The sequence below is a fragment of the Phaenicophaeus curvirostris genome, chromosome Z (assembly GCF_032191515.1).
Source record: "Phaenicophaeus curvirostris isolate KB17595 chromosome Z, BPBGC_Pcur_1.0, whole genome shotgun sequence".
Classification (NCBI taxonomy): Eukaryota; Metazoa; Chordata; class Aves; order Cuculiformes; family Cuculidae; genus Phaenicophaeus; species Phaenicophaeus curvirostris.
Genome location: NC_091431.1, coordinates 52226716 through 52248928, shown reverse-complemented (window position 1 = coordinate 52248928; position 22213 = coordinate 52226716). Strand labels below are relative to the sequence as shown.

Here is a 22213-nt window from a genome sequence, read left to right as displayed (position 1 = left end):
GACATACTCATTTTTCAATATATTTCCACAGACCTAAACACTGAAAACACACTGCCATCAGAAAATCTCAGCTACAGGATAGTTTGCCCACAAGAGTTTAGACAAGAACGATGTTCCCCTCCTTGTAGGGTGTTAAATGAACATGCAAAAAATGACATTGCCCTTTTCTGTCATACTCTTCCTAGTTCAAAGCCAGTGTAAAGAAATCAACAACATTGTCTTTAAAATTTATCAGAGATACCTATGAAGATAGACGCTTTTTTCTTGTCTCCGTACCAGCCCTAAGTATTAGACTATTAATACTCCCATTAAAGCCAAGTAAACACATCTCATATCTTCTAATTGAAGCTCTGCCTAAATGCACAAGGCAATTATGGAAAGACTGAAATATAAATACAGTGTGATATAGACACATTGATACAAATCAGCACTTTGCAGCTGTGGTGGCTGCAGGGATGCTGCCACTCACCTGCCTATTGCTCTTGGCATAGCTGAGTCCTACTCCTTGCACTGTTTGTCCTGTATACCCTGGGGGACAGGTCTCACATCGGAAACCTGGAGCAGTGTTCACACATCGCACTCCAGGAAAGCAAGGGCTGTGACGACACTGCGAAAAAAAGTAAAATTAACCAAACACATGTTCATGCTTCAATAACATCCAGACTCTTGACTATGTGCACAGATCTCTGCCAAAGCCAAAGCTATGTGCATGTCATCTATTCAGAGTTGGCTTACAGAGGAAACAATCAATACATGTATTTCTGACTCCAGTAGACCTTCAGTTATCTCTTGCAATTTAAGTAACATTTGCAATCTTCCATTATAGCCTGCAGCTGATGCCCTAAGCTCTGACCTCCAATTCTTCCATTTGCTGGGCAGGTTTAGGTCCGTCAGAGACTGATTGCCCCCTAGAAGGGTCCAGACCACAATATCAAGAGGGCCACATAAATCCACTGAATGGTCCAACAGTTGCATTTCACATACAAAGTGGCAGCAGCATTTCCCTCATTTATATTTGGGCAAATCACAGTCAGAAGTAGCACAAACACAAGCCAGATGAGCACGGATGCATCAGTGGCACTGACACCTTTCTAGACCACAGGTCCACAGAAAACCCACAGCATTTATCCCTAAATGCCACATACTCAAAAGCATCACCCTTGGCCTTGAGGCACCATTCATTTCATTGCCTCACACTGCTTTAAAGAACAGATGTAACCCTTTCTACTGGCCCTGTGGGTGCCAGTTTGGGAACCACATTCCTCACTGCTGCCTCTACAATACCAACACAAGACCTGAGGTAAAATTTGTAAAAGTAACAAAAACATCAACATGCCATCATGCACTGTATGGCTCAAAGATAATAAATAAGAAATAGCAGAAGAAAGTTTTAAAAATATGCCTTTCTTCCCCCTTTCCGTTGCTAACAGAAATCCATCTTCAAGATGGAGGGAGAATAAGGCAGAGGATATTCACTTACAATAAACATACAACTGGTAGCCAAACACACACACAAGGGAGCAGGAAAATTAATGTATAACATCAAAGCATGCTTGATGGAAAAGTCTGTTTGAAGTAAGTCCACAAATAGCATAAGGAAAATGTAAAACCTAGGACGGACATCTTGTGCTGTGGATATTTTATTACACACAGCAGAGGGCACTCAAATTACACCATACACAGAACAAGAGCTACAGCTCCCAAGATAGAAGGAGCCACTACATGAAAGCAATATCTTCAAACAGGTAATAAGGGAGCATATTGCAGAGACGCTAACAGCCTCAGAAAAGATGATGGCATCTCTTAGTGAGGAAGCTTCTAGATTTGTCTGTATCAGAATTTGTACAAGAACTTATTTTTAAATGCCAGTTATTAGGAAGCACAGAAACAGTTTATTCAGTAGAAAGGTGCTCTCCCAGAAGAGATACCTAAAGAGCTTTCAAAAAAAACCCAAAAAAACAACCAACTGAACAAAAAACCTTTCCTTCTTAGTGACAGATATCACTTGAGCACATTGCATCCTCTCTGCTGATGGCCTACAGGAGAGTAACTCAAAAAAGCAGTCAAAGCACACATCCTGTTTGCAAGGAATGAGAAAAAAGAATAGCTTTTGCTGTTTTACATCATTAGGCAGGTACATTGGTAGCACTGTGTGATGCACAGGCACAGTCAATGACTTAATTCTCCTGGCTCCCTCGTCTACTACATTCTGATACCAGCACATTCTGGTGCTTTTCTACAAAAAAAAGAGTAAAAGCAATAACCAATACACAGAAAAAATGTGGTGAAAATGCAAGTGGTTTTGTTGTTTGTGTTCTGAGTAAGTGTCACATTCCAATTAAGACAGGTTTTATTTAACTGTTTAAGATACTGCAAATTTATTAACTCAGTCCTCAATACAAGTGAGCTCTCAATGTTTAACATATAGCATAAAAAGAAAAAAAAGACTTAAGTCAACATTATCAGCGTTCAACACAACCACAAAGAAGCGAAAGGAACAATAACCATGAACGCTTATTTTCTTTCATAGACTTTTAAGGTAAGGCTGAAAACATGGCTCCCGTTTGGGTTGAAGAAAAGACTTTGGTCTCCAAGGCTGGTTCAGGAGCACTACAATTTAAAGAAACAAAGCGCTTATTGACAAGAAGTGCTTCTGCAGTCCTGCCTGTAACAGAAGGCACTGCATCTTCCTGTGGAATAGAAGCAGTTACACCAAAAACTTGTTTTGGTTTGTTTGTTTTCTTGTTTTATTCCCAAACATTAAAATCCTTTATGTTCTCAGCTCTCTAAGGTATTTCAACTTTTCACTTATACAACTTCCATAAAGTTGCAGCAACAGCAATACAGGGAAGTAAAATCAAACCAGAATTAATATTCACTGTGAAAGCAGTCAGCAAATGCTGACGACAGCAAGGATCAGCAATCTATTGATATGTGTAAAACAGTTGTTTTTTAGCTCCTTCTCCCCCATTTTCTTAATTCAGTGAAAGTTATTATTTTACCTCATCAATATCCGAGCAGGTAACTCCATTTCCTGTGAATCCTTCAGGGCAGGGGCCACACTGAAATCCCTCTGTTGTCTCCATGCACCTGACTCCCCTGAAGCAGGAATTAACTTCGCATTTAGGTTTACTGCGCCTAGGAAGCTGAGTTGGAAAATTCACAGTTCCCAGACCTTTAATGCAGAAAGAACGACAGTTTCAGTGACTGAAAGAAATTCCAGCTGAAAGCCATGATGGACAAGTGCTCTGAAGAGATCCACAAGATGCTACGCAGCAGGGTCTTCGTGTTTCTGCACTGTCCTGCTACCAGCTGTGCTGAAGCTGAAGAGATTTCATGCTGGGAATGGCCCAGCAGCTTGCTGTGTCCCCTGACAGGGGGAATTATGACTATTTTGTTAGATGGACTGCATAGGACTTTCCTCAGACAGACAGTATCGGCTTGGGTAGAACATGATTCCTCTCATCCTTCTACTAAGAATTGTTAACGAGACACCAGGCAGGCAATGCCCCCCTCCCTAGAAATGTAGCAGAGTGAGGACTGGCAATACAAGGTGAGTGGTACTTCTTGGTTTAATGGGGTTTTATCCCTCAACAGGCTATTGTCAGGTCTATGAAAACTAAAAGATTTCTCTAATGAAAAACTATTTTAAATTTGCGTCCAATACACCTAAAACTTTGGACATGATAATTTTATAGAAGTACTTCTGAGAAACCACATAAGGCTGATGCAAACAATGACTATAAAATGACTATACATCTCATCTGGTTGCCTTTCACAGACAGTAACAGAAATACTTACCACATGCTTGGCACTCAGCTATGGTATTTCTCAGAAAAGTTGTTTCTTTGACCTTGAGGATATAGAAAACAAACATTATTTTGACACAGACAGCTCCAGTTTGCACCTGGCTGCCTGAAGATCCCATTACCATTTTTCCCCAAGATGCCACTCAAACCATGCAACATAGGTACTCTATCTTGAAATAAGATACTCTTTGTACTCCATAAAATTAAGGACCATGATAATGGTTGTAATTCAAACAAGCATTCATCAACAAGACCTTTAGGAATGACATGCTTAAAGGCATGCACCACCACAGCAATTCCAGTTCTGACACCCACCATTAGGTGGAATAAATGCAATTTCAGTTCTTTGCAACAGACCTACCGCTATCTAACAGTGGGCTAGGATGGCTACTCTAGTTCTTCTCCACTTAAGACACTAGATTTTCTGGATCTGAGTAAATAAGTCCCCTACACTCCCACATTCAGTGGGACCCTTTATAGCAAGCAGAGAGTACCAGGACCTATATGGTTATTTCTTCTCTGCTCTCCAGCAGTTTGTTGCCTATGAGAATTCTGCCCTGACTCTATCAAGAGTGGCAAGCTTGAGAGATTTCACACTGAAGCCTTTATACACTACCTGTTGTCTGAGAAGGTCTTTCACATCTGCCAGTATTTGGTTCATCTGCATTATCTGACCCATCAGCTGCCTATTAAAGTCACCTGCAAGGAAACAGCATTGAAAAAGCATGCACAATACACAATCCTCCTCATTTGTCATGATAATTTCTGAGAAAATGGAAACTTGTGAGGAGCCAAGGAGGGCGGATGTTTCTTTTACTTGATCCTTGTAGGAATCCTTAAAGCAAATACAGTACCTAGCTCCAGTTATTATAGTGATTTGCACAAACTCAAGGCTTTTCTAGAAGACAAACTCCACTGTATACCACAGAAGCAGGCAAAGCAGAAACCTCTGCACAACAACAAAAAAAGTCTGTGATTTTTCTATTATTTTAGTGTCAAGGCTCTCTAGTAAGACCTAACAACACTGGCATCTTGTGCCCCCTACACAGGCCTGAGACCAGCAACCCTAAGTGAAATCTTAGTATTTTGAGGCTGGGTTTTTGTGATAACCCACTTGGGACAAGACAATGCAGGGGCATGAAGTATCTCTGCATACAATGCAAAGTCACCCCCCATAAGTGTATTATGCCATGTCACATCAATCAATTTCTACACACTTTTTCTAAGTGAAGTCACTCAGCTTTTGGAGCAAGCTCACTGCACAGCTTCAACCATGAATCAAGAGTACCTGCTCTGAAAAAAAACATGCTTTTGCTATCTGAAACGGTCATTTGGCTTTTCTTCCAATAGGCAGCCCATCACACTGTATGAGTTTCACAGCTGCATTTCCCTCTCAGAGGTGTAAAGTTTGAATTCACACCAGAGCCGGTTCTCAATACCAAGTATCAAATTAAAAGATCTAAGACAGGACCAAAAGTTGGATCTATAATCATCCACAAGGAAGTACCAGAATCAACCCAAGATCTTCACAAGAATCTCATCTGTTAAATGGAACACTAGTTCTGGCCCAATGGCAGAGGAAAAGCAGAGAGCATGTTTAGCACAGTAGCTCATAGAATTTTCTTTGTAGCTCACTCCTGAGTTTGTAACTCTCTTGAGCACCATTTGTTTACTTCTCTTTGTCTATATGTCAAAACAACTTACACAAATATATGCTTTTTTATGTTCTAAGCAGGCAGGATGTTTTGCTATCATGTCCAATGGCTTCAGGGAGGTTTATTCATTTATTACTTTTGTGAGTACTGAAATTTTACATGTGAAATGCTTCTCTTAATGTCTACCTCATTTTTTTTTGTACTTCAAAGCATGTCCAACGGCTTCCAAACATTCTAGTGGGAATCATACAACTCCTCAAATACTATGTTTTCTTCATTTCAGATTTTCTCATCAAAACACTGAGCAAATTTAAAGACTTGGGAACCACCTGTTCCAGAAACTGCCTCTGCCCTAGTCTCAATCTTGTCTTACTTTTATTAGAATGGAAGGCACCAGGACTTAATATCATGGGTATTTCAGAATCCCACAGTAGAACTTGGCATGCAGGCTGTCAGGACAGATGCTGGGGTCTGTTCTTGTTTTGCTTGTTTTTTTTTTTTTTTTCAAAGAATGGTTTACACATTATTGATTGAGATCTGGAAAAAAATCTCAAGATTTCAGATGCTGCTTGTTGGCTAGCATCTAAATCAAAACCAGATCTACTCTGTACTGCAGACTGTTAAACTTTAAGGTCGACTAAATAGGCTATACTGCCATGAACTACATGTCCTGTTTGCAAATTTAGACAGCAGAGCAGAAACAGATGAATTCCCATAGCTGATTTTTTCCTCTTCTATCTAAAGCCAAGTCCTACAGTAGGTCACACCTGCAGCAGAATGACTGGTGATTAGAGGTAAGAACTCAGCCCCCATATTGCAAATTCAGAGTCCCAAAGTGTCATTCAGTGAGGCTGTGGTTACTTGGTCAGAGATCTAGCCACGATTAAAGTGCGGATGATGGCTGACAACAGCACAGTTTCCCAACAGCCTATAATCCTCCACCGAAGAAGCTGCACATGCAAATTGCACATATGAAATTATGAAGAGATAGGTTCAAAGCAAACAGAAGGAAACCTCTCCTCAAGCGTGATAAATTTCTTGTCAGGAGACATTCTTGGTCATGCATTCAAAGCTGACTAGACAGATTCATGGAAGAAAACATAATGAGTACAGAACACAGGCTCATACACCATAAACTACTAGAGAATAGCAAAGCATTCATGGAAAACCACACTAACTTTGCTCTCTACTGGTACTCCTGCCCTTGTGTCTATATTGGCATACTGCCTCTAACAGTAGCTACATTAAAAAAAATTTTTGGTCTGCTGCAACATTGCCTTTTTTTCATTTTATACTGTCAGTTTCAAGTACCCTATGCAAACTAGATGACCCCCAACAACCCCTGCTGACCTGAATGATTTTGTGATTATTACATACAGCACACTAATCTCATCTACCAAATCCAGTGTATCTAGCACTGTATTTTCCTGCCCTCACAGTAAGATCCAAATATATATGTTTAGCCTCTGTCTGCTCATCACATTCTCATCTACACTGCTTAGGTGTCTCAGTCTCAGGGACTGAGTGCAGAGGGAATGCTGCTGCCACAGCAGTGAGCAATGACCAGGCACACAGCCAAATTCACGTACAGTTACTCGGGTCCAAAGCTCTCCCAAAGATCTTCCAATTAATATAAAAGCACATGCTGTTACCAAGATACACAGGTCACACCCCCTACACAGCTAAACATTTGCATTCCAACTTTTTTTCCTGTCTGAAGGCAAAATTGTGGTAGTTTGACGTATTGCTCCTCTAAAAGGGCATTGTCAAATATGCACAAAGTGCAATGCAGCTGAGTTAATATTGATGTTGGAACATTTGCACCTTTACCTTCAGTGGATTTGACTATGCAGACGTTGAATAAATTAATGTGAGGATTTTTTAATTATTATTATGGTACTGATTCCACTTGATAGTCATAAGCAACTCAATTTAGGAGGCTCAGCCAGGGACAGACATCACTCTGTATTACTATCATTTGTATTATTGACTAATGAGCAAAAAGTTACAACTAAGAAAGGTTTAAGTCTGCAGCCTGACAACCTTGCTCACAGAACTGATTTTTTCCAGGAGGAAACACTGAATTACCCTTCTATGCATAAATGCCAGCTGATTTAGGGAAAAAAGAAAGACCTTTGATGATAAAATTCTTTATTTTTTGCTCAGATGTGTATATATATATATTAAAGAGCAAGCAAACATAAGCACGTGCAACTGAGGATTTGCATAGCTAAAAGGCAAACCAGATTCTGTTCTCACAGTACACCGATGCCTATGCTAAGGCTGCTCTCAGAAAATTTGCATATCTTGTCTCTATTCTAATCAAAAGTAGCAGTGTCACAGGGTTGGGCCAGGCAGGGAGGACAGGAAAGGGTGTGAGAGAAAGAACTTGTCATGGATCATGTTTCAAACCTCAAACTCACATTTTTTCTCTGTGGTTTTCACATACTAACATACTGCACATACAGCACGAACTCATTCTTCTGCCTCACACCCAGAGGAGGAAGGCAGGTGGACAGAGACTTGGAAGGGGTACAGATGGCACAATACAGCCCAGGTAGCCCAGGTTTGCTGTATCAACAGGTTAGAGGGCAACCTCACCCATCACAGGAGGTTACACCCAGACCCTGGGGACCTGCAGGAATCCTGGTAGCCGCAGCTCCTTTCTTTCTGTTCTGCTCCCAGCTCAGTCTCCACAATGCTCAAAAGGAACTGGTTTTGGAGCAGACTTTCAGTCCAGAAAGTTACAAAAGCCTTGGTTAACTGGCAGTGGGACTAGCAGTTGCCTTGCAATAGCTTTTCCTGTGTGGACCTGCAGACTCACTAGCCATAACCAACATGCTCTGCAGTCTGCTGCATCTTTCTTCATGCCTTGTTCCTTCCCTCTTTGGGACACTCCAGTGATCAGAATCACAGAATGATCAACCAAAGATGAATACTGGCCATGTGGATAAATATGTTGAGGGGTCTTGCTACTCTGTACACCTACCTATATTCATAAAATCTGCAGCAGTGCATCACATTTAGGATTACTCCGTCTGCAATTGTCTGCAGTTTGAAAACTTAAAATATAATGCTGACACAAACAGATCATGATTACAAAAGGTTGCCTTAAAAATCAGGCTAAGAAACCTCTTCTAACCATTACAGATTCCTCCTTCACTACGACAAAACCTCACAGCATTTTCCCCGCAACAGTGGCTGTCTTCTCTCCAAACTGAGCTATTTCTAAAATATTTACAGAAAATTATCATGGCTGTAATTCAGTCAAAATTGTTACTACTTGTCTGTGGAGCAACTCCACATTTTTAATATTCACCACATTAGCTTCTTTGCATTGGTATCCTATGGAACGATTTCATCTCCTGGTTGCAGGTCTTACCAGTGTAGTGAGGAATGGGTTCAATTTGTTGAAGAAAACAATCCTGCAGGTTCCCCACTTCAGCAAGTGTTCCTCCAGTTACCAGCTTCAGCTCATCTAGTGTATCCTGGACTCAAAAGAAAAAAAGCTCATAGTTCCAGTACAATAATGGAAAAAACTGAAATATCAGACAAAGTAAACTAATTTTTTAGAGAGGCTGTCCACTTCCTAAGCAGGCAGCACTCTTCTACTGTCCTCTTCAGGGCCACTCATCACCATGTGAACTGCAATAAAATCCCTAATCTGTGCCTCGCAAATTTTCACATAGCTGTGGTTTTATTTTGAACTTTGTTTTACTATTCCAATTCATGTGATCTCACACACCAGGAATGCATATTTTGCATTAATGATGATGGAAAATGCTGTGGAAGATACTGTTTACCTTGGACTGCTGATACGGAGATGATGGGAAGCTGTGCCAACCCCTGAAGCTGACAAACAGCTGCCCTCAATGCATCAGTTAAGCCCTTGCAAGAAGTCCAGTCTCCAAGAAACCCAGAGATGAAGTCAGGCTGGCAGTATTTTTTTTTAAGTAAATTAAAAATTGTATTTAAAACAAGTAGCATAACTAGTACCAGGTTCAATGAAGCTAAAATTTCACCTGTTCTATGGGGAATTTATACTACATTTATTTCACAACACTCAAGTATTACTGAAGCACCATTATACAGAGCTTGGCTGCAAGGGCTGAGTTCCAGACTAAGTAATCCAGAGGATCCCCCTGGTGACCCCTCTACATACTCAGCCTGCTCCCAATCTTTCTGCTCACCTGTGGTTTCTCCTGGAAAGTGCGCAACTCTACTGCCGCCGACCTCTGAGACAGCACTGAAAATGCTTTTGGCAGGTCCTGAAGAGCACCTACTTGCAGGCAGTCCATATACAACTCTATTGTGCTTGATTCCTGCTGCAGGCCACTCAGCCATAAGATGACAGCATGTGTTTTCCCATCAGCCAGCTTGATGTTGCTAAAGATCACCGAATTCAGCCTCCCGTCACTCTTCATGTAGCGCAGAACAACTAGTACAAAATACACAGAAGGACTATCAGAGTGCAGCAGATAACCCAAGACTGATCAAGGAAGATCCTGTGGACATCTGTAATTGCTCTGGTATTTTTTCACATTAGCTTTTGTAAATGCATCCCATACACAGATATAAATGGGACATCAACTTTCAGAGCAGTATTACCAGGACTCTTGCATGACTCCCCTGTTGTAAAGCACTGTTCCTGCACAGCATTTTCCACCGTCCTCTCTAACTGGCTTAACTGATGTCACCTTACATGGCATAATGTACTAAAATACAAGGGATAAAGGTAAAGGCTGTAATGGACAGCCTGCAGCCAGCACTTAGGTAAGCGTGTATCTGATAGACCTAGAAATACTGTTGCAGAAACGTACAACTAGAAATCAGTTTCACACACATATTGCATTCAGTGAAGCCATATGACAGTGTACCCAAATGCAAGGCTAAAGAAACCAAAGGAAGAATGACTACAAGCACATAACCTGTACTTCTCTAACAAACAGCAAGTAAAACCAAACCAGAAAGTAGAAAGACATATTCCACCCCTAAAGGTGACTAAGCTCCCTCTCAACTCTTGTGTAAGGCACCAGTGGATGACCTAGTCAATCATTTACACAAGTTCTCCTTTTATTAAGGAGAATGCACTATCAAAAAAAGCAACAGCAGACAAAAAAACCTTACACACTGCGTAATATGAAAAAAACATCCTTCCTAAGGAAACTGGATCAGTAAGCTAAGATCTTCAAGCTACATCTCTTAGACCAGGTAGCTAGTTCTCTCCACAATCTCTCTTCCTGGCTCTCCAAATGTGTATCTGCAGAGGCAACAAGCTGTGTGTATCCAGAAAGCATATAACTACTCTGCAATATTAGGCAGATCTTGTTTCAAAGATCAGACCGATCACCAGCCTGCATGTCCCTTATTTCCTCATGGTAACAGTTATGCATATCGAGGAGTTAAGCTGCACAGATATCAGGCCCCTGATCAGTTAAGCTCTGGCTCTTGTGAACATCTTTGAAGTTCAGGGAGGGCTGTTACTGTTGCATCAAGTGAGAGCTCACAAATACTCTGACCTTCAAGAAACACCTACATTAACATGAAGTCAACTAAATACTGTTGATATAGAGGAGGGGAAAAAAACTTATTAAGTTTAGACCTCATCTACTGAACTCATCCCATTTCTATTCATTTAACCAAACCTTCACACCTCTCCACTACTAATGCGTCCTTTCTGATGATGTGATATCTGTTGATGGTGACCTTCTGAGTTACTGCGTACATGTTCCCTACTACTTTTCTAACCCCTCAGTCTAGTGATTAAAAGAATCCAGATTTATACTAGCATGAGCAGGGCAAGGTATGTCTCTATCTATAAAGTCTACACTAGTGCTAAAGTCTCAGCAGCCATGATCAGTATCAGGAATGTTTTCAGTGTCAAAACACTGACAGAGCTGAGATTTCCACAAAAGTGCATGATGTCACCAGAAACTTGCTAAAAGGTAGCATTTCTTGGCAAGCTCAAAGCTCTGGGTTGCAGACATTTTACTTACATGACTATTATGCACACTTGATCATATGAAAGCAAGGACTTTAGATCTGGTCCCTGCATTCAGAGTGACCAAATGCAGCAGTAAGCTACAGAAAGAAAGAGGAGATGGTGGCAGAGCCAGAACAGACCCTGCCAGAATGGTTTCAGGACAAGGACCAGCCTGGATTGGAAGGAGGATCATGTATTCCTTCCTCAGCCAAAGCCAAATATCCATGTGGTAAAGCAGAGTAGGCTTTTGAAGAGAGAATTTACTGGACCATAGCCTCCACCTCTATAAGATTATAACTCACCCAAGCCCCTGCATTAAGCATGTGCTGCTAGGATATTCTGAACTATAACATTCATGAAAGTAGCTCACCTATACTGTTTAAGAAACAGTTTTTCAATGAAACTACTAATATTGCCAGTAAACAGGAACTGCTTCAAGAACTGTTGAGTTACATCAGTTCTAGGCACTTACTGTTGTTTGTTCCGTAAAGGAATCATTCAAAACAGGATAAGAAACTCATAGATACCATTTACCTCTGAAAAGTATATTGGTCTAACTAGAACAAATTGAGCAGTTGCCCAGTAATTTAGATCTATGCTTTAAAAACATGTAGATATTATGAACATTTTACTGTCAGGTATACCACAAAAAAACCCACAAACCTGAGCAACAACTTGGAATACAGCTCTCAACTGTGGCACTTCAAAGGATAACTAAGGTCTGCTTTGGCCTAGTTATACCAGATTTTGGTGTGTAAGTGGAAATGCCATGCAGAGGAATTACTATGCCTGTATGTACCCTTCCAAAACTGTAGCTATTTAGACTTTGCATTTTGCTGAGATGCCAGTGTTGGCTCACCACTGAAGTGATGATCTCCAGTCTTAAGAAGATCACAAACAGCCCCCACATTCCATACTTTCAGCTCAAGCAATGACCTCCTGGATGTGGTTTAACTTACTGTACGTAGTAGCCATGTGGGATACTTGACACTTCAAGAGAAGTCACACATGAAAACACTGCATACTCCTCGCACACTGCCATGTGCATCAACAAGGTACACTAAAGTAATAAGGAGGCAAAGAGGCCTCCATGAAGCACCCTTGCTGCAAAAACCTTCCCTCTGTTTGATCAGTCCTTTACATCAGGCAGGTTACAGATGTCCCCAATCCATTCAATACTGGTCGCTGACAAGACAGATTTCTTCGTGCTGCCTATCGTCACAGACACTTCTCAAACACAACGCTAACATACTGTGGACAAAAAATCAGAAGAAGCCACGTAACCTTCCACCAGAAAGCCTCTTAAGTCTGTTAGTTAAAGCATACCAGTAACTATCAGGGCACGCAATTATCCTTGAAAATTAAGAGAAGAGTTTGATATGTTCGAAGCTGTATGTATACAGACATTTGTGTGTATACACATGCATTCCTACACACATGTATAACATTTACACACATAAATAAGATGAAGAATGAGTGATCTACCATATATTCAGCAATAAGGTAAGTCAATGTCAGGAATTGTATGGCACTAACTGATAAGGCTGTGTGACCATGTCTTACTAACCCCAAACACATGCATAGCAGAAAAGTTATTATTCCTTGACCTCAGAAGGATTTTGGCAGACCTGATAAAACTACCAATGCTTTATTCAACTCAATCCCCTACATTTTCCAAGTAAAGAGTGTGTTTTTCCTCAGCATACAGAATATTCCTTCATACAAACTGAAATTTCTCAGTATATTGGACTCAGCTGCCTGATTACAACATTTACAGCAGAAAATTGTCATATCAGTGGTGAAGTCAATGGAGCAACAATAATTTACATCTCTTGACAATCTTTCACTGAATGTTAAAATTCCATTATATCCTAGATTTGGTCCAGGGAATGATGAAAACCCTCCATTTCTAAAAGTCTACTTAAGGTCCTACTCTGACTCCTCAATAAATGGAGAACAAACACTTTAATTCACCCAAAAGATCCTGTAAGTGCTAGGAATGTTTGTCTTACAGAGTCACATCTAATTTCCAGGGTCAGCGGAACAGGAACCTGCCTTTCATATGCATGAGGCGGCATGTGCGTGTGTCCCTCACATTCCTTAGTAATAAGAACCAGAGATTGTCCCAAGGGGGAAAATAACATAAAAAAAAAAAACCCAAATCAAGTCCTTTCCCGTACTGTCAGGGGTTTTTTGTGAGGAGGAGGCCTAAGTGGTGACAGCACGCAACAGCAATGACTCAAGCACAAAGGCTAATCACACAGTTCTTAAAATCCATCTCTGACACACCAACAACCATGGATCCAACGCTACTTTTCCCTTACATACTCCAAAGGACTCACCTTTATTCATCCGTCCCATTACTGTAAATTCAAAATATTTGCTGTCGTCAGCTGGTGAATACAGGCCAAATACAGTGGCTGTGCTCTTCGGCTGCAGCTTCAATGTTGAGAGCAAGTACACTTCATTCAGTGTAGGATCCCCAAGTGCTTGTTGCAAGAAGTTTGTTACTATTCGCTTGTTGGAATACGGAAGAAGATCAAAAACTGAAAAATAAGTGAGTTTCAATAGCATTTATATATGATAATGACCAAAGAAGAACATAGTCTGAAGCCACCCACTGGAAATTGTATATTCTTTGCTATTCCCATATGTATACTTTAAAATGAACTCAAGTTATCCTACCTAAGATAAATAGCATGAAAACAAAAATTACCTCTGCAATCAACTTTTAATATCTAGTCAAACCCTCCTGGCATTAGCAGGGACATCTTAAGCACCCTGATTTTCCAAAAGATGTCCCTGCCCACAGCAGGGGGCTGGACTAGATGATCTTTAAAGGTGCCTTCCAACCAAAACTATTCTATGACTCTTTATAAAAATATCATACAGTTTTTGTTCCACCTGACCATCTTTTAGCAATTGTTTTAATTGACAGGAACTGTCAATAAGTTATTAACATAAAAATATCTAGTCTACAAACTGAGGTATTCAAATGCTTTCAGGTACATCTCAGATTCTTCTCTTCTGAGGACATACCTCAACAGAAAGCTTTTAAATCTATTTCTGCTTTCATAAATTCAGAGGTTTGTGTTCACATTTCAACTAGACTGAGAATGCAGCATCAAAGCTTTCAGACAGGTTTTCAGTGTACTTATGCTAAGAACCATTTTGATGGCACTTATACAGCCCCCATTAAAATGCTAAAATGCCAGGTAAGCAATTCGATGTTCATGACCTCCTTCTCACTTCACTGACTTCTCAGAAGGTGTATTATATAATTAAGACTCATCCTTCCCTTCTGGCACAGATAACAGACAGACAAGCCTGAAAAAAAAAATAGCCCTGAAGGCATAGTGAAAGATATTTCAAATTTTTCATTTAATTTTTGCATACACGTTACTAAAGAGCCTAGTATTATACTCATGCATATGTCAGCTACTCCCTTCACGGCACTGAAATATCAAATTGGGCTCTTCCTCTGTCTTTTTAAATCCACAACATCTCCAAATTCAATAAACTAGTCCATGAGATTTCTTGATAATCTTCTGTTTCATCCCATTGTTATTAAAGCGGCATACATATTATACCTTTGTAATAAAGTCTCATAAATGACCACACCAAGCACTATTTAAATATAAGGGCATATTTAGTCATTGTATACCATTACCACGCCACAAACTTACATGGGTGGGCCATATTTTTCCCCAACACCAGCACAATACTGTAGGAGCCGCACACAGAGAAGAGTCTTAGCTCCAGGCAGACAACAAACACACATGACACCACATTGTGCCTTACCTTGATTCAAGACCCTAGTTTTACAACCAAGTTTAATTTCTCACACACACAAGAAAAGAAAAAACCAAAACCAGTGAACCTTAGGAGATGAATCTTTTCTACCCATGATGACCTCAAAGCTGACATTGTCCTCTAAGGTGATACGGCCATCCTACCAACCCAGCATTTCCACATGCTACTTGATCAAAGGACTTCTGTTTTATTAGTTCAGATTCAAAGCATCCCACAACAACCACTGCTCCAACTGGAACCAGTGACCCAGTCAACAGAGGCAAAAAAGGCTGAGTATTTCACTACATTTAGTGCACAGACAGTAAAGCAACTGCCCAAGAAAGAGACTGACATGCAACTCGTCACTTTGTACAACAGCACTCTGGAGGTAACAATCATTGATAAAATACAGCTGTGTCTCCTCAGATGGAGCACCGCAATACAGCACTCCAGTCTTTCATAGCACAAAAAAATAGCTATACATTTTGTCCAGTCTTCTAGGTCTACTGGCTGGTTTTATATCAATTCCTGCAAGGCTAATTAATCCCCGCTAGTGTCAAACACTTAAATACAGGAGTAATATTTAAAAAGTAAGGACTAAACTCTGGGAAACATCTGTCTAACCTCACAGAAAACACATATTGAAATTTGCATGTTTAAATACATGCTCGGTTGGTTTGGTAGTTGTGTTCTATAAAGCATATTATCTCAACCATATCCTTAAGCACCGTGTTATTAAACATTTTCTCAGGATACCTTCATCGACGAGCACATAGATGCAGTGCACGACCCGGCGCATCTTTCAACACGACTCGTACACACGCTTGGGGCATTTCATACACGGCAAAGCGGCTGTCAGAAGAACAGCGGGGTTATGAACACTCATTTTACGTTCTTTAGTAGAGTTTGCAGAGAGGCGCAGCTCTTCGACCTTACTGAGACAGCCGCTTGCTTGGTAGGAACAAGATAAGAAGAGGTCCCCATTTTTAGAGGAATCGCATCTTTCCGTTCTCCCCCTCGGAAAAGCACAGGCTCGAAAAGAAACCGGTAGACAAGGAGGGATGAAGGCGCAAGGGGCCGGGGCACGGCGGGACGGCCCCCAGCCGCGCCCGGGGCTGCGGGAGGAGGGGAGCGCGGCGGGCGCCTTACCTCGCGGGGCGGCGCGGCCCGGGCACAGCTGCAGGGCGAGCGGCAGCAGCAGCGCCGCGCTCCACATGGCGGCCGCGGGCCGGGCGGGCGGCGGCAGCGGCGCCGGCACCCGCCGTTTAACGGGGAGGGACGGCGGCCATTGGCCGCGGCTCCCCCGGCCCCCGGGGCGGGGGGTGGGACGGACCGGCCGGCGGGGGCCGCGGCGGGGGCGAGGGCGCCCCGAGCACCTGTCGGCGTTGCGGGAGGGGGGTGCCCGGCCGCGGGCGGGGGCAGCCCCGCCGCCCCTCCCGGCCCAAGAGTGTCGCCGAAAGGGTGACCCGGGGTAAACGGGGGTTCTGGAAGGCTGGCTGGCAAAGGAAGAACCTGCCCGCTGCTCCTCCATTCTTGTAGAGCGCTCAGGAGCACTTGTTTGGTTGCTTGCAAAAAAAGGTTGCTTGTTTTCAACAACCTCCCGCTGACCCCGATGGCCTAACCAAAGATGATTTAAAAAAAACCCTTCTGATTTCAGCTACGCAGTTGTCAGTATTGTGTGTGCCCCCAGGATGTCATTATCCATATTTTCTCTTCTTTTCCCCAGGAAACGGGGAGGTGATTCTACCCCTCTATTCCTCTGCTGTGAGACCTCACCTGGAGCACTGTGTCCAGTTCTGGAATCCTCAACGTGAGAAGGATATGGAGCTGTTGGAACAGGTCCATAGGAGGGCTACAATGATGATCTGAAGGCTGGAGCACCTTCCATAGGAGGAGAGGCTGAGAGAGTTGGGGTTGTTCAACCTGGAGAAGAGAAGGCTCCAAGGAGATCTTATAGCGACCTTTCAGCACCTGAAGGGGCTACAACAAAGCCAGGCAGGGATTGTTCACAAAGGCTTGTAGTGATAGCACTAGGGGCAACAGGTATAAACTGAAGGCTAGACATAAGGAAGAATTTCTTCACCATGAGAGTGGTGCCCCATCCCTGGAGGTGTTCAAGGCCAAGTTGGATGGGGCCTCAGGCAACCTGGTCTGGTGGGACCTGTCCCTGGCCATGGCAGGGTATTTGCAACTGGTTGATCTTTAAGGTCCCTTCCAACCCTAACTTTTCTACAATTTCATGAAATACCAGCCTTGGTGTTGCTGACTTAAGAAATTATGGGAGAAAATAAGCAAGTGAGCAAGCCCTGATGGGGCTGAGCAACTGTGCAGTGAGTTTTTGCCATGCCTCCATGAAACCATCCATAGGGCAGTGCTCCCTCTCCCAGCCCTGGGCTTTCTGGTCAAAATGGAAGGGGTCTCCCACAGGACGCCGTGGCAGCAGAAGGTGCTTCTCCCACTCAGGAGCTAACAGCATGTCGTGGGCTTCCCAACCTGCTGCATGGTCTTCCTTGTCCTATGCCTCTCTGTGTGCCTCAGCCCTGTAGCTTAACCGCTGTCATGTCAGAAGAAGGTCAGGAAGCCATGGCAGGCTCCCTTGCAGCTCGCTACCCAGCATGGAGTCGGAATAGCCGGAGCTGTCTGATATTATTTACATCATAAAAAGAATGACAACAATAGGAAGGCAAATTTTACATTAAGCAAGAAAAGCAGAGTTGATGAATGTTCGGTCACATCAGGCTTAGCATATACAGCTAACGAGCACCACAGAGAACAGTCCTTGGGGGGCTCATTGTGTGCAAGGCAAGACACAGCACGCCTGCGGAACATGCTGCAAAGGGCCTGCCTGAGTGGCTCTGCCACTGCAGAGCATGGGTGTGGGCTGCTTTTCAACACAGGCACAGTGGGATTTTCAAATACCTTCAGCTGGCCTGTATTCACATGTCTTCTAGTTGCCCTCCGTGCATGGTATATACCCTATAACTCACCCCACTTCTTAGCTTATTTGTGTAACAGAGATAAACATAGTCTGACTTTACAGGTGGAAATGACAGGATGACGTAGTGGTGTCAGCAGGCTGGCACAGTGGAGTGGGAAAAGCAGAGCAGCAGGTGCAGGTTGTCGTGGAGCAAAGAGAACGAGGGAGGCTGAAAGGAGATAGAATAGGAGGCAAGGATGTGGAAAAGAAAAAGGAAGAAGGAAGGACATATTCAGTGCCAGAAGCTCCCTAGAAAGAAGTCTCAGTCCAGAACTCATCCCAGCATAAAGGATGGAGACAGCACAGGTGCTGCAGAGGCTAATATGTGGACCTAGAGCAGCACTAATTTTGATCTACTCTCTGCTAAGAAGTCCTTCATCATCAAAGACCATTCTTAGAAAAGATGGGCTTAAATGCCTGACAGAAATACGTCATGAAGGACTGCAAAATCATCCCAGTTCCATACTGTTCAGTGACTACAGCAGACAAAAAAAGAGAGGGGGTAAATGGATAGTAAAATCTAGCTTTCACCGATATAAGGGAACACTGTTAATTATTTGCAACTATTTATTATGTAATTTATTTGAGTTTATCAAAACATACAAGATGTTTTCTTGAAAAATTCCCTTCTCTGTCAAATAAAACTTATTAAATAATTCTAACTTACCATTTTTCACTTCTGATTTGACTACAGAGGAGCCTCTTGCAGTGATGCTAATTGACCCTGTGGGAAGAGGATCTTTTTTGTAGCATTATATACTTATTAGTGTTAGATAGATTTTTGAGGGCTGTCTTCTATTCTCACTCTACATCTGCTTTTTCTTTGAGCACATTCACCAAGAATGCACATGGAAGTAACATTTGGCAAACAGAACATGCTGCACAATACAACATAGCAGAAAGGAACCAGTTCACAATGTGCACAAACAAAAGCTTAAGTCCATGTTTAGATGAACTTAGCCAGTACATGAAAAGGTCACTGCAGTTTTCCCAGTTTCCATTTCTTTGCTGAGTTTTATTATTGGAGTATGTTACAGATTGAGGGGGATTTTGTGCTCAAGCACAACCTTCTTTAAGGGATTTCCACCAAGTATAATGTTTATCTGCTGTCTGGAAGGGGCTATTTGACCTTCTAATTGTCATTTTCAATAAAAATGCAATACTTGCTATTGGCTTTTCACTCTTGTGTATTCTCTGAAGCGCAGACTCCAGCTGAACTTATTGGAGATTAATATCTTGGATAAGAATAAAAACATGATTATTGGGCATTGAATTTTCAAGAAACTTTCATGAAGTCGGTAACATTTTGTAAGGAAGTGTCTCACAGAAATACATGACTAATTTTTATGTAGGACCTACGAGTAAACCTCAACTGTTAAAATATTTGTCCTGATTACTTAACATAAATCAATAAAATTCTAAGCATACAGAATACAGAGAAGCTGCCAACATTATAGGTTTTGCTTTACAGAACTGTCCGTGACTTGTTTGGATTCCAAGTAATGGGAAGGGGAAGTAGAAAGGAATTCCTGCTGCTTAATTCAGCTTTCATATTTTGCTCTCGATATGCATCAGGAGACTCGGTGTTTTTATAGAATTACATGGATTATTAAAAATCAGGATTCACGGACAATTAAGATATAGAAGTCTTATAAGGAGTGAAATATCAGCTCTCAAACACATCCTTCCATATTTACGTCAAAACTTCTGAGTCTGATCCTGTCACATTTTCATAAAAATTGTGTTGAACATAAGGTTTCAAACACAGGTTTCAGAAGTTTTGCTTTTTCAGAAACACAAATTGAAGACAGTTTTTCAAGTCAAGGCGTATACCCATTCTCAATGCACCTATTTACTTTTCATTTACGCTAATAGGAATTCCACTCAGGCAACCAAGAGGAAAAAGCTCCTGGAGAGCTTTTGGATGGGGGAGGGAAGATGCAGATTGCCTTTTTTTCCATCTTTGCTCTGGACTCAACAACAGCACAGAGATTAATTGGGCCCTAAGGCAATGCAAAGAAAGTTTATTCTCCTGTTACCTCCTAAGCCTTCTTGCAGCATGCCTTAAGAAGACCTGGCTCATCCTCTGTGTAGAAACAGATGTTTGGATCACAGCTGCTAGGAGCCACCCTTGCCTTCAGAGACTGCACATCTCAGTGAGGCAATCACACCGTGAACAGGCCAAAGCAAAGTACCTGAACAGACTGACTGAAAGTTGGTTTGTCCCTGTAGGAGGAAAAGAAAAGAAGGGTGTCCTTAAGAACAGGTGCCCTAAGTACCTCTTTAAAGGAAAAAATAGAGTGTAGCCATTAAAAAAAAATTATATATATAAATATATATTTGCTACTGTTAACATTGCTAGTGACGTTTTTCTGGAAAAAAAGTGGATACATGTTTCTTCTCCTGTGTTCCTTATAAACTGGAGCAAAATGATCTCAGATCTGTCTCATAGATTTTTACCATGCCACAAATTTCATGAGGACCTGAAACCACAGATCTGGGGGAGGGAGGATAGATGAAGCTTTGCCCTTGCTGTCGTCTCTTCATGCACAGAAGCCCTCAGTAAGGGTGGTCAGCCTAGGGCCTTTTTTAAGTCAGTGTGTGATATTTTTTCCCTTGTGTGGGAAGGATGGAAACTTTTTACTTGACTTAGTATTTAGATGGGCTGTGGCATGCCTGCACAGACTCTGGAATGAAACAGCTGACAACTTCATGCCTTAAAAGGTTCACAGTGAAAAGACATCCTGAATGGGTTATCATTATAACCTAGTCAAAACTGGTACTGATACAAGAAATACTTACTATTAAAAAAAAAGTGTAATATTTTTTATTTAAGCTAAAGTTTCATCTAAGTAATTGTACTGATGCCGTGAAAAGCCAAACTCAATGACAATTTGATTATTAAGCAGGTATTCCTTTGATAAACAGCATTGGGGTACACATGGGGTAATCCACCTAATGTGTCCCACTATTGAGACTAGTTACATGACGTTTATACTGGTTAAGCATTCATACATATACATATATACATTATATAATGTATATATATATATAAAATATATATATAAAAAAATATTCAGGGAACCATGTTACATGTCCATTGTTTTTCTGGGAACTTATTATCATAGTTTATCACCCACTCTTGTATACACATCACAGTTTCTTTGTGTCTTCAGAAGCTTCTGGTGGTCTTTATCATATCCCCTTCCTTGCGGTGTCCTCTTGGTGAGCTCAGGTCTGTCCTTTGTTCCTGCTGTGGGCCTGTCCTTTCAATATTCGATTTGTCCCTTGTTTTATCTAGTAAACAAGCTGAACTCCTGTTATCGTCACATTCTTTCCAATGGCAAGCTGGCCAAGATTGTTCTTGCTCTCGCTCTTGTTCCTCTTCCTCTCCTCCTCCTCCTTCATCTTCTTCTCCTTCTTCTTCCTCTTCTTTTCTTTCTCCTTCTCTTTTTCCTTGTCTCTTTCTCCTCCTTATTCTTCCTCCTCCTCTTTCTCCTCCTTCTTCCTCCTCTTCTCTTTCTCCTTCTCTTTTTCCTTGTCTCTTTCTCCTCCTTTTTCTTCCTCCTCCTCTTTCTCCTCCTTCTTCCTCCTCTTCTCTTTCTCCTTCTCTTTTTCCTTGTCTCTTTCTCCTCCTTATTCTTCCTCCTCCTCTTTCTCCTCCTTCTTCCTCCTCTTCTCTTTCTCCTTCTCTTTTTCCTTGTCTCTTTCTCCTCCTTTTTCTTCCTCCTCCTCTTTCTCCTCCTTCTCCCTCTCCTTCTCCCTCTCCTTCTCCTTCTCCTTCTCGCTTAAGCTAATTCTTTCCCTGAACATGATTTATTCCTTCCTTATTTTTAAAAAGTTAGACAGAACATCTCTCTGACAGCATGTTTTCTTTCAAATAGTGGTTTTCCAGGCACTGTTCATTCTTTGACGATGACAGCGCTTTGTGTGCAGTGTGGCCTGTGCTGAGCAGATGCATTTTCTCCTGTGATCACCTATTCGCAGCCTCTCCCTG

At 41.8% G+C, this 22213-nt stretch overlaps 1 protein-coding gene across 1 annotated transcript in view; it reads right to left on the bottom strand.

The window, feature by feature from the left end:
- THBS4 (thrombospondin 4) overlaps positions 1–16512 on the bottom strand; it is a 34477-nt gene extending 17965 nt beyond the window's left edge. The window contains exons 1-8 of the mRNA XM_069880722.1: positions 16389–16512; positions 13790–13993; positions 9655–9902; positions 8847–8952; positions 4426–4508; positions 3802–3853; positions 3003–3175; positions 470–607 (exon numbers count right to left, since the gene is read on the bottom strand). Of these exons, the coding sequence (XP_069736823.1) occupies positions 470–607; positions 3003–3175; positions 3802–3853; positions 4426–4508; positions 8847–8952; positions 9655–9902; positions 13790–13993; positions 16389–16455 (1071 nt within the window). The 5' untranslated portion in view covers positions 16456–16512. The remainder of the gene's footprint in view (positions 1–469; positions 608–3002; positions 3176–3801; positions 3854–4425; positions 4509–8846; positions 8953–9654; positions 9903–13789; positions 13994–16388) is intronic.
- Positions 16513–22213: the final 5701 nt, after the last annotated feature.